The sequence below is a fragment of the Strix uralensis genome, chromosome 14 (genome assembly GCF_047716275.1).
Source record: "Strix uralensis isolate ZFMK-TIS-50842 chromosome 14, bStrUra1, whole genome shotgun sequence".
Taxonomy (NCBI): Eukaryota; Metazoa; Chordata; class Aves; order Strigiformes; family Strigidae; genus Strix; species Strix uralensis.
The window spans coordinates 5,601,107-5,613,044 of record NC_133985.1 but is presented as its reverse complement, the minus strand read 5'-3'; the positions used below and the strand labels follow the sequence as shown (position 1 = coordinate 5,613,044).

Genomic DNA, 11,938 nt, shown 5'->3' with positions numbered 1-11,938 from the left:
TATCGAAAATCATGACTTTTTCAGTCAGGAGAGATTCCTCTGCTTGGCCGCTGGCACCGCGAGAGGAAGAACACCCACCTGCCACAGGGCCACGGGCCGTGGGGGGTGCACGGACAAAATGGCGCCTCCCGCGCGAGGCGGCCCTTGGCCCCGGCCCACGCGGGGCCGCGCCGTGCCCCGCCCGCGCCAGGCGCCCGCTCGCCCCGCCCCGCCCCGCCCCACACCGCCCTTCCCGCCACCGCCCGCAAGCCCCAAAGGCCGCCCCCGCTGCGGCCTCGCTCCGCCCCTCGCACCCGGCCGGCCCCGGCGCGGCGCGGCGCTGCCCCCCTCCCCTAGCCCGGCCGGGCCCACGGCCCCTCCCCGCCGCCCGCTCCCGGCGCCGTTCGGGAAGATGGCGCTGCGCGTCCAGGTCAGTGCGCCCAGCGCGGCGTGGCCGGCGGAGCGGCAGGGGCCGTTGGGACGCGACGGGCCGTGCGGGGCCGGGGCCGCCATGGGGCTGTCGCGGGGCGGGGCGGCAAGCCGGGAGCTCGGGAGAGCACAGGGAGCGGGGGAGGTCCCGAGGTGGGCGGGTGGGGGGCGCGGGGGAGCCCTCGGGGTGCCGCGGGACCGGCAGGGCGGGGAACGGCGCGGAGGTTCGCTCTGGCAGAGGGGCGGAAGGCGCCCGGGGGCTGCCGGCGGCGTTGAGGCGAGCGGGAGCCGTCGGAGCGCTGAACCGAGGTCGCGGTCTCGGGTGGGCCGTTGTCAGGCGGGGGCGTGCGCGGCTGGTGCCGGGCCGCGGGGCCGATCCACGGGGGACGCTGGCCTCGCCGGGGGAGTTGGAGCGGCCGCGTCCCGGTGTCCGTGGGGTGCGGTGCCGGCACCGGCGGGGCCCTGCGGTGGGGGTTTCTCGTGCTTCACATCGCATCGGCGCGTGTTCGCGCGGGACCCTCTCGCCTGACGGCTCCTCCGCGCCCGTGTGCGCCAGCCGCACCTGCCCGCTTGGTGCCACCTGAAGGCGTGCGTGGGCTCCCAGCTCCACTTCTTCCCTGAAAAGCAGAGACAGCCCCTCTCCAGGACTTGTCTGAGATGAACATCAGCCGCTGAAACTGTGTCTCAACGGAGGAAGAAGGGGGGGGGGGACGACGGGAAAAGGCCCCCAGAAGACACTTGCTGGGGTGTTCAACATCCATCCGAAATCTTTTGCGGTTTCACGGGGTTGGTGGCAGCGGGCTTTGGCAGTGTTAGAGAGGCCATTTTAGGCGTTTATTTAAATAGTTGAGTACCAGACATACTACATAAAAGGAGTACTAAGATATCTTTTGTTATCACCTCATACCCAAATGGCTTTTTCTCTCTTTTTTTTTTTTTTTTTTAAATGTGGCATTTCAGCAGTTATGTTCATCTTGTTGCTCTTGCATAGAGCTGGTGGAACTTTCTTAATAGAATATTTTCAGTCAGAAAATGCTGATGAAAATCAAAATGTCTGTGGGAATTTGTCAATGTCAGCAAAACTTTAATCAGGAACCTACCTGGTTTCCTGCCAGTTTGCTTGGCTCCTTGGCCGCCTGCCTGGTGGGTTGCTGCAGAGCCAGGCCCCCAGCATTTCTGGCCCTTGGTTCTTTCACAGGCTAGTAGGAGAGCTGCCAGGGACTTCTGAGAGCTGGAGAGGTGGCACCAGAAGTAGCTGGAGAACTCTATTTAGCTTATTCTTGAATATAATATTTGTGACAAGTAGAAAAAAAAAAGTAAAAATCTTAGTATCTAACCTTTTTCATTAGGATGGGAATCTGTTTCTTGGAAAAAGTTACACTTTGTGATCAAAAATGCCACTTATATGGGTCTGTTTCTAAGCCTGACTCGCTTAAAGCAGCCAGCATCCAACTGCTAGATCCCTTTCACTGACACTATTGTTGTTTTCTTAGGAATCGCCTTTCAGCTATTGACAAGGGTTTGAGTAAAGGAGGTATTTGAAGGCATCAGTTTCACATGTTTTGTCTCACAATAAAAAAGGGATTGAGACAGTCTTCTGTTTTCTTAATAAAGTAGATATCTAATAGAGAGCGCTCATTTTTGACTTCTCATTGGTTTCGCTGAGTATTTTTTTTTAATAAAGTTAATATCTCTATTGCTCAGCTGAGTTGCCATTGTACACAAGATGGTTGTATTTGCTGACTTCAAGTTTTATTTTTTGATTTCACTATTCAAATCAAGGAAAATCAGCATGTTTCCTCAGTACTACACATAAAAAATAACCCAGAGAACATCTAACAAGTTCCTTGGCAGTCTGAGAATTCTGAGCGATTTCTGGCCATACCTCCAGCCTACTGATAAGAAACTATGTCATAATGTAGTTGGAACCAAACATGTCCAGATAAAGCATTTCAGAGTGCTGCAGGTCATCAGTCTCAATATCCAATAAACCAGCTTTTCTTTGAAGATTGTTACCTAGTTTTTGTTCAGGCTTGCTTTAAAAATTCCCTCATTATCCTTCAGATAAAAATGCTCCACAGTTTTAACTTGTCAGCAAGAAGTTAATTCTGAGCCGTAGCCTAAATTTTGGTGTAACCTTAAAGTGCATGTGTTCTTGAAATCCACTATCAGTTCTTTGTTTATAAATTATTGCTTAGCCCGGTTATAAGTGGTTTGTTATTTTAATGCCAGTTAGTGTACAGATGATTTAGACCTTGGTGATTGGGCTGATATCCCAGTTTTATTCAGGCCTTTCTCAAACTCGTTGCCAAGTTTGTCCTGACTTGAAATTCAAATTTCAGATAAATATAGAAAGGTCTTTAACTTTTGCTGGTTATGACATGGTAATTTGGTTCATGCTTCTCAGATTGTATTGGAATTGTTCCATCATGGAAAGATGCATTGTAATTTATGTCTGAAGACTATCGTTGCTAGATGTCCTTATTCCCCTGTTTCATCCCAGTTATATGTTTTTTGTGTTGTATTAGATTTTCCCTAACATGTATGCTTGCATTATATGAGTCTTAATTTTCACTTTAATTAGCATGGATCTTGCTTCATTAAAAATTGCGTTACTGGGATTACCTGTTCTTATTTTTCTTCCACTCTTTATGAACATGGTGGGGGAAAAACAAATCAAAGGATGTCTCTGTTGAGCTTAGTCTTTGAGGTATTGGATCTGTTAATTCAAGAAGCAAATGTGCTATTTCTTAAAATTTCTCCAAAGGAACAAGTATATGGCTACTTTTTGACTGAAAATCAGGGACTCTTAAAATGTCATCATTACTGAAGTTCAGAAAAAGCTGATCAAAGCCTGGGACTGCATATTCACAACAACAACAACAAAAAATGGGAAAAAGACTGTGATTATTTTCTTATGGTAAGAAGTGTGTCTCTAGGAAATGACATGCTTTGGTTGACAAAACCACATGCACTTTGCTTGCCAAAGACACTATTATAGTTTTGGATTTTTAAAAGGCATTTGAGCTACGGTGTAAATGATGCTAGATTGTGCTGAACCAAGTCTTTTATTTCAAGCACAAAACATCTTTCTGGAAGGGCTGGTGAATAGGATTTTGACTCAAATTTCTAATTGAGACTGGTCAGATACTGCATGTTCCCTTTTCCTCTTTCTAGGCCACACTCAAGTCATGAAGTGTTTACGGGGTACGTTCTAATGATGTGGCTGGCTCTTGATGGGAGTTACATGGGCTTTGGGAACTGATGGGTGCTAAAGCTTCTGTTTGTGTAATGATTCTGAATTGTGCTCAAAGGGTTCATCTCTCCTGTGAGACGGTGACTAGTAGATATAAATCATCCCGCACATCAGAGAGAGATATTCCCCACACACACCTTCTTTAGCAAATAGAATTTTTTCAGCTTCTACGTGGAGATGAATTTTAGCTCTTCTGTTGCTACTATAGCTTCTGAATTGTCTCATCTTTCACTGATATCAACAGATACAGACAATGCTAACTTTTTCCAGGCATAGTAATTTGATGAGTAATTACAGCTTTTAAAATGAAATTTGCCAGAAGTTTTCCAAGTAGCATAGCTCAAACTGTTCACTGGTCTCTATCTTTTAATCTCTCTTTGGAAAAGCAATGGACTTCCCATCTGAAGACTCAGAAAAACAGATTGTTTGAACCATATTTAAAAATACTTTGTTAGCTGAGAGAACAAGAATCACCAACTTAATTTTCAGAGTTATTTTTGGCTTCATGTCACAAAAAGCATCCTATTTTTTGTAGTTTAAATATGAATCAACTGGAAAGCTTAGCATAGGTAACAGTTCGTGTTACTGGTATAATGTCTAGCTTTATAAACACTTAAAGAAATCTTAAGTGGTTGAAAAGTCTTCATGGAGGTTTCAACTGTGTTCTTTTCTAACAGAGTCTGGCAGAACTAGAAGTACTGTGTAACCACCTATATGAAGGAACTGATCTAGCACAGCGAATGCAAGCTGAGAAGGTGCTCTTGGAGCTAATTGATAGCCCAGAATGTCTTAGCCAGTGCCAACTTCTATTAGAACAAGGAACAGTAAGTATCTGAAAGATGCGTTATCCATAAATGTGATCAAGCTCATGGAAGCTCACATAGGTTTCTCAGTCATGGGCCATTGCCATGTCAGTACAATAAAGGCAAAATGCTTTTTTTTTTTTTTGTACATAATCTGCTTCATAAATGATTCTAGAATTTTTTTCATTTGGAGGTGGTCTTTGTCAAAGTGACAATACCTTGCATTACAGATGTCAGGGACAAAAAGGAGAAGCATCTTAGCTTTCAGTGCTTTCAGAAGGGTTGTAATCAGGGGTTGTGTCACCTGTAGAGCAGTGTCAGGACACAGTGTGGTATAACCTGGTGTTGGAACATCACCTTGTTTTTTGTTTCTAGCTATTAGCTACAATGAAAAAAAAAGGGTATTTAAAAAAAAAAAAAAATCCCTAAACTGCTTACCTGTTGTCTGTTAGTTTAAACCTTTCTCTTATCATTACTCAGTTTCATTTTTGGTGTTTAATTTCATGGTTAACTCTAGATGAAGTGATAGGGGAGTTGATTCTTGTTCGGTAGTCCAAGCTAGGTCTAGTATAATTTCTGCTGTGTTTTTCAAATAATTTAAAAAGAGAGAGAAAGAAAAAGAGGAAACACGCTTAAAAAATATATTTAATCTGGGGCTGGACCCATGGTAATCTTCTCGTGGTTCTAAATTATCAAGTGATTTAAAAACAGGTTTCAAAAGTAAAGAACTCCACTGAAATTACTTTTAGGTGAATGACTTCCATCAAAGGGATGATAGTTTTAGGTCTCCACTTTATTTTATTCGAGTTTTGTCATTTATGTTTCTAATGAAACAAAGATATCACTAAAATACATCTTTTATAAATTGTTTGGTACACTTAACAAACATAACCAAAACCTGATAACCAGTCTGGTTTATTGATTATTTATCAGGTTTTCATAAATGTCCCTGCCTTTAATTAGCCTATTTTTGAATAATATCTTTTGATGTGTTTTTGTAGATGTCCTATGCGCAGCTTCTAGCAGCAACGTGCCTGTCTAAGCTTGTAAGCAGGGCATCTCCATTACCTATTGAACAAAGGATTGACATTCGTAAGTAATGTTTGTGGTTAAAATTTCATTAAATTAGTGGGAGCTAAAACTTCACGTTAGCACAGTAACCATTCAGTGGATAGTCTGGGTTTTCTCTAGTTCTCTCCATTTACCAATCCTGTTATTCATAAAATAGTCATTGTGAGAGAGTGAACATAAAAGTGATTGTGAGATCTTTCATCATTTCTCTGCAATTAGCTCGCAAACAACATTTCCTATTTTCAAAATTTAAATAAATAAATGTTAGCTCAGATTACTTCATATTTTTAAAAAAATACTCATTTTTTCCATATAGACTTTGTATTTGTCCCCCAAGATGCTAAAGAGATTTAGTTCCATGTTTGTAAAGGATGAAAGTTGCAGATTTTGTTAGTACACCTGCCAGTCACTTAGATGTAACATTGCTCATGATCAGATCTTAACATTTGTAAAAGTCACTGAAGGGCAGGTTCTTACTTGCAGAATTAAGGTCCTACAAAACTTTCGTTACTTCCTTCCTTTAGGATCTGTGTTAAAGTTATTGCTATATCCTAAAAGAGTAAGCAAGTATTTGTTAGGACTTCAACAGTGAAAGGCTTTGCACGAGGAGCATATGATTCAACTTCGATTTTTAGAAAATCTGCACTGTTGTATCAGTTCTGGGAATAGTAGTACTGTGAAATGCATGGCTGAGAATGTGCTGCTTCTGAGAAAAGATTTCAATGTTCTTTTCGGTAAAAATTTAATCAGCTTTAATTTTATGAATTTCGACAGCTTTTGAAACAGGTCAACTTCATTCTAGAGAGGGATTTCTGCAGCTGCAATGTGCATTACTCAAAGAGATGTTCTAGATTGAATTGAGAACATTCAGTAGGGACTTGTCTGAAAAAACTTCTGTGTATCTTGAGTTGGCTGTGAGAGCTGCTGTTACATAGTAAATAATCAATGCCCAGTATATGGGACTGTAATGAAAAATTACCCTGTTTTACCTGCCAGTGTTCTCTGAATTCACAAACTGTTAGCATATGTGTCCTAGAATAATGATCATGTATGTAATGTGCTTTGTGTTACTAAATGTTTAGCTGTATTTAATGATTTAACATAACTTACAGTTATAGTAACCATAAGAATATAGGGTTTTTTTAAAAACCCATGCCTTAAGTTTCCATAGAACCGTTTAATTTTCTTTACAGAAGACTTGTGTTGCTGATTTTAAAATGCTTCTTTACAGGAAATTACATTCTGAACTATGTAGCATCTCAACCCAAACTGGCTCCTTTTGTCATCCAAGCTCTTGTTCAAGTCATTGCTAAAATTACAAAATTAGGATGGTTTGAGGTACTAAAAGATCAGCTCATCTTCAGAGACATTATTGCTGATGTAAAAAAATTTTTGCAGGTAGGAAACAATTGTTTGCTTCTGCCATTTTTTTCTGTTTGGACATCTTAATTTTCAGCGATTGGCATGTTGTATCACTTAGTTGTTATACACTTGTGTGGAAAAAGTGTGAAGAGCGTTGCTTAAAACAGAACATCACCCTACAATGAAGAACGAGGGCGGGTTTAATATGAGGGCGGTTTGGTACTTGTGTGAGGTGTGGGTTTTGGTGCCTCACAGTATTCATAGTGCTGTCATCTTTTTTTGTTGGTTTTCTATTTCCAGAGCACTTTTTCATAGTGTGGTTGGAAAACATCAGCCCCTGTTGTCAAGCCATTCTATTTAATTTGCCTTAATTCTTTTCAACTGATGTGGACATACATTTTTTATAGTATTAGCTCCAGTTACCTGGTTAGAAACACTGGTACTGCACCATCTGAAGAGTAAGGCTGTCAAATGTTTCAAAGCATGAGTCTGTGATTCTTGTAATAATGAACACTGAAGTTGTGCTGAACTGTTCAGTTCTAGCACTAGCTCAAATGTATTTTTTCAAGTGCCTGTCATAGAGGGTTGATCAGAAAGATACCTTTACAAACTATTTGTTGGAGTGTTCACTGTTACGGTCTTACATTGTTGCTCTTCTGTAGAAGCAGTGGGACTTCACCCATGCTAATTTTTAGCAGAAATCACTAGATACCCCTGCGTCTGAAGTTACTGAGGAAAGCTTGTGTAAAGGTAGAACTGTGGTACACAAAATTGCAAGACACCGTATATATTTGTTACGTGGTTGTGGTCCTTGTTTGCCCCATTCCTTTTTCACTTTATGAGAAATTGATGATTCATATATGTGTGCACGGGTATTTAGATACCTGCATATATGTATGTTCTGTCTCCATACATATGAAGAGGAAGAAAAAAAAAGACATTCTGTCTCTCCTAGGATTATGGTGTACAGTATAGGGAGATAGATAGCAAATTCAGAGTGTTTTTATAACTTTACCTTTTTTAGCATGTGTATTTAGATCTAATGTATTCCAAAAATTATGCATTCTAGGTAGGGATATGGGGAAGTTTGGGAGGAAAGATCACTCATCATCCCTCTCCAGTAATTGGATGAGGCAGGACTGTTCTTGTTTTACATTTCCTTCCATGTTATTTCCTGTCCCCCTACTGCATTGGTCACTGTTACAAAGAAGATGCATTACAGGGTAGAGAGGTGATCTTGGTACATAGTATTTGAAAATTGAAAATAATTTCTCCTAATGTCAGAGTGCAGTCATCACCATGGACTGTTCACTATGCAAATTTACATGTCAACTCTAGAGTAAGTACTGTTAGACACAGTGGCTAAAGATGTAAAAGATACACAGCATCTTCTGTGAAGTAAGTCTGGAGAAAGTGATTGGATGTTGTGGGTTATTAGCCAGACTTGGTTATTTCATACTTGTAACATGTATAAAAAGGTTCTTAAAAAGTTTTCTGGGAGGTGGCTAATCTGCTTGAAAAATTAATACAGATTAATCTTTCTGAGTGTCTGTGTGAATATAAAGCCTAGTACTTATTTTGAGAAGAAAAACCAGAAAATTTAAGCTATTTAGAGATTTACTTCCAAAATGATCCATTTATGTGTGTATGTGTTGGCTAGCCTGGCAACCCAGCAAGAAAATATGAAGGTAACTGTTTATGTTTCCTGCCAATGAGTTTCTCATTTGTTTTTCAGTCTTACTTTGTTTATAATACTGTTCAAGTTAATGTACTTTTTGAGTTACATTGGGAATGTCTAATAAAAGATAAGTTGCAATATTCTGTTTATTAAAAACACTCAAGTATACTTCTCCACCGTTTTGCAGTTATTTTTATGAATGTACTGTAATTGGATTTTGCATTTATTATTAAAATGATTGCAGTGTGACTCTTCAGTGTGTAGCTCATTAAAAATAGAGATTTAAATACAGAATTTAGCTTCTTAAGAGATTTCTTTAGTTAAATTAAGAATTCCTGTAGAAAAGAAAATTAAGCCATAGATCTACTAGTGAATTAAATTTTAGATAAAAATTGAAAAAATAATCCCTAAACAATACAAATACATGCTAATAATTACCATATGGTAGTTTCAAATACATATGCATTAGCATTCCAGATTGAAGTTCATCCAGTGTGAATTTGAGTGTGATTTCACATAGAAAAATGGATTAGCAGCTATGTCTGCAGTTCTGTTCCCAGCTCCTTCATAATTCACAACGCAGCTTTTCACACCTGTGAAAAAGGGAAGGTTGCATTTTCCATTTTTGCAGGCTTCTGTGATCTAAGAAAAATTCATATAGACTATTTTAACAATTTGAAATGTAAAAGAAAGATGTGTTCAAATTACAGTATAGAATGTTTAGACTGCAGATGGGGCAGCAGTATAAATTTTGCCTGAGATTTCTCTGAAATCTCTTCTGATTTGCTTTGGTGCACATGATAATACAAAATAGATGACAGTGAATAGTTATGACCCAGGTTCTTCATTAGTTGAACATTGGGTGATCTTCAGAGTTGCAAAAATGAATGTCGTTGTGACAAATATCAGGAAAATTTTGACAAGAATGACACTGCTTTTTGGGCAGCAGGGAAGCCGAGCCTGCAAACCAGCTGTGAAAGTAGACATAGAGGTCTTCCCCCTGACTCAATGGCAAGGCCTAATTGCAGTTGATTTTAATTATTTTTAACAAAGCAAAATTAATTTTTCTATAACTGCTCAGTGAATTAGTTCCGGTAAATTTTATGAATTAAATGCAAAATTCTGCATTGTGTCTGAATTTCAAAACATTCCAAGGAACTTAAATACTGATAATCAGATTGCACCCTCATATGCGAATATTTGACACCTTCTGCCTCACTTTTTAGACACAGGTTCTTGGAGTATATCATTCGGTTCAAACCAGTGCATTGTATACTACTGTGGAGGGAAGAGAATTAAGTTTTTTTGATAGGTAGCATTTCAAAACTTTTTTTTTTTTTCTGACACTGGGATCTTTTTCATCCATGCATGGCTTAATTTTTTTTGATGGTTTGAATTTCATCCAGCTTGCCTTACCAGTTCTAGAATACTGAACAGACCTTTGAGAAATGTGTAATAATGAATTTCTAGATTGTGGTTACTTAGGCTCTATTTTCAGATGGGTTATCACACAATTCTTAAAATTTATGATGAGTTTTAGTTCAGAGCTAAAAGGGAGTTTGAAGGTCTAGTTCTATTAATGTTGATAGAATTTGGCATGAAAGCCTTCTAAACAGCTTAGGATATCTCAGCCTAAAAATTCTTCTTGATTCTAGAAACGTTGGAGAATATTAAATACAATCTGATTCTAGAATGTTGGAAAATACTAACTACAAGCTGTGACGTTTGAGCAATCCTATCTGTTTTTTTCTGTAGGGCACTGTGGACCATTATATAATAGGAGTAATGATTCTCTCAGAACTGACTCAGGAAATGAATATAGTAAGCATGTTTGTTTTTTTTCCTTCTGCAAGGGATGTATTGCTGATAAAGCAGTGTATTGAATGTTCCTGCCCTTTACAAAAACGGCTGGAGAAACATTTCTTAGAGATGAAGGGATTAACACACCTTCCTTCCCCCCCCCCCCCCCCCCAATATATAGAGAGGCAAGAAATTCTTAGTGCAGGAACTCTACCTGTACCAAATACATACCCTGTCTGATATGGGGTGAAGTTTCTCTCATCACAGTCACTAGAACTAGTAAAGCAAAGTGAATGATCAGCTTTTTCAATTGTATTTCTGCTAGTGATTTTCTTTTGCCTACATCTTAACCTGAGGAAGTGCCTCAGATCTTTCCATCCAGAAAGAGAGACAACCTTGAGGGGAAAAAAGGAGGCACTTCAGGAAGCTGTCAAGATCTATATTTAGTGCTGGACTGTAATTTTAATTTCTAGTGTCAAATAAGTAATCTGCCAGATATACCTGTCATCTGGTTTTAGCAAGGAAGGGAGCAATGTTTATTCTGTCTTAACTTTTCTTAGGTTGATTATTCAAGACCTTCAGCAAAACATCGTAAAATAGCTACCTCGTTCCGTGACACCTCTCTAAAGGACATCCTGATGCTTGCATGCTCTCTTTTGAAGGAGGTGAGGCTCTTTATAGTTGAACCTAAATTGTTAACATCATAATTGTCCCACTTTGAGTCCTTAATATTTGAGTTGATGAATTATGTATTTAAATGAATTACATGACACCCAATTAAGCTCAAGTGACAATGAAATGTTCCAAGACACAAATTCCAATCTTTGTCCCTCCATGTCTCTATTGCTGTCTCTCAGTCTTTCTCTCTCTGCCATCTCTCTCTTTATATCTTGTTGTAAAGGATGAACTATCTTAAGTTCTGAACTTAACTTCTTTTTAGATGTTTTCCTTAATTTAATTGTATCTCGGTTTTGCTGGGCCTCCCACCCGCAGTATTTGCTAAAAGAATTATTTATTAAACTAGGAGCGATCAAGAAGAAAGGCAAATTCTCTATCTTGTGGTATGGCAGCGCAGTCAAATCTGGCCAAGGTGTTTTTCTCCTTCAGTATTTCCCTTTTCTTCTCTGTAACATTTTGGGGTAATTCAGGCTGCAGCCTCTCAAGAGCCTTGACAGGAGGTGGTGAAGAACAGCATGCTATAAGCTAGGTCTCTCAGGACCAGGTAGGTTGAACTGAGATCAAAGCTGGAACTTGCACTTTCCGTTTTGTGCTGATCAAGGCCTTCCGTAGCAGTGGAATTGGCACCATGAAGTACCATTCTGATTCTCTTAAGCTCAAGCAACTCTTTGCTTTTGAGAGCAGCTTATTTTTAAAATACTGCCTGATTTCTCCGACTTATTTGGGAGTGCTGGTTTATTCAGTTTTTCTGAAAACCAAATGAATTAGGTGTTGAAATTTGGACACAGGTGTTTAAGCTAAGAATTTAAACACAGATGCCATCGCAGTGGCATCTAGTAGATAATGGTAGTGATTACATTTTGGCTAGAGGTATAATTCTCA

The 11,938-nt window shown here is 39.9% G+C and overlaps 1 protein-coding gene across 1 annotated transcript in view; it reads left to right on the top strand.

Annotated features, from left to right (window-relative positions):
* The first annotated feature begins 282 nt into the window (after positions 1-282).
* The window catches only part of RANBP17 (RAN binding protein 17), a 163,822-nt gene continuing 152,166 nt past the window's right edge, over positions 283-11,938 (top strand). Inside the window, exons 1-6 of the mRNA XM_074883783.1 lie at positions 283-409; positions 4,342-4,488; positions 5,469-5,559; positions 6,770-6,936; positions 10,334-10,399; positions 10,939-11,043. Coding sequence (XP_074739884.1) covers positions 392-409; positions 4,342-4,488; positions 5,469-5,559; positions 6,770-6,936; positions 10,334-10,399; positions 10,939-11,043 — 594 coding nt within the window. The 5' untranslated portion in view covers positions 283-391. The remainder of the gene's footprint in view (positions 410-4,341; positions 4,489-5,468; positions 5,560-6,769; positions 6,937-10,333; positions 10,400-10,938; positions 11,044-11,938) is intronic.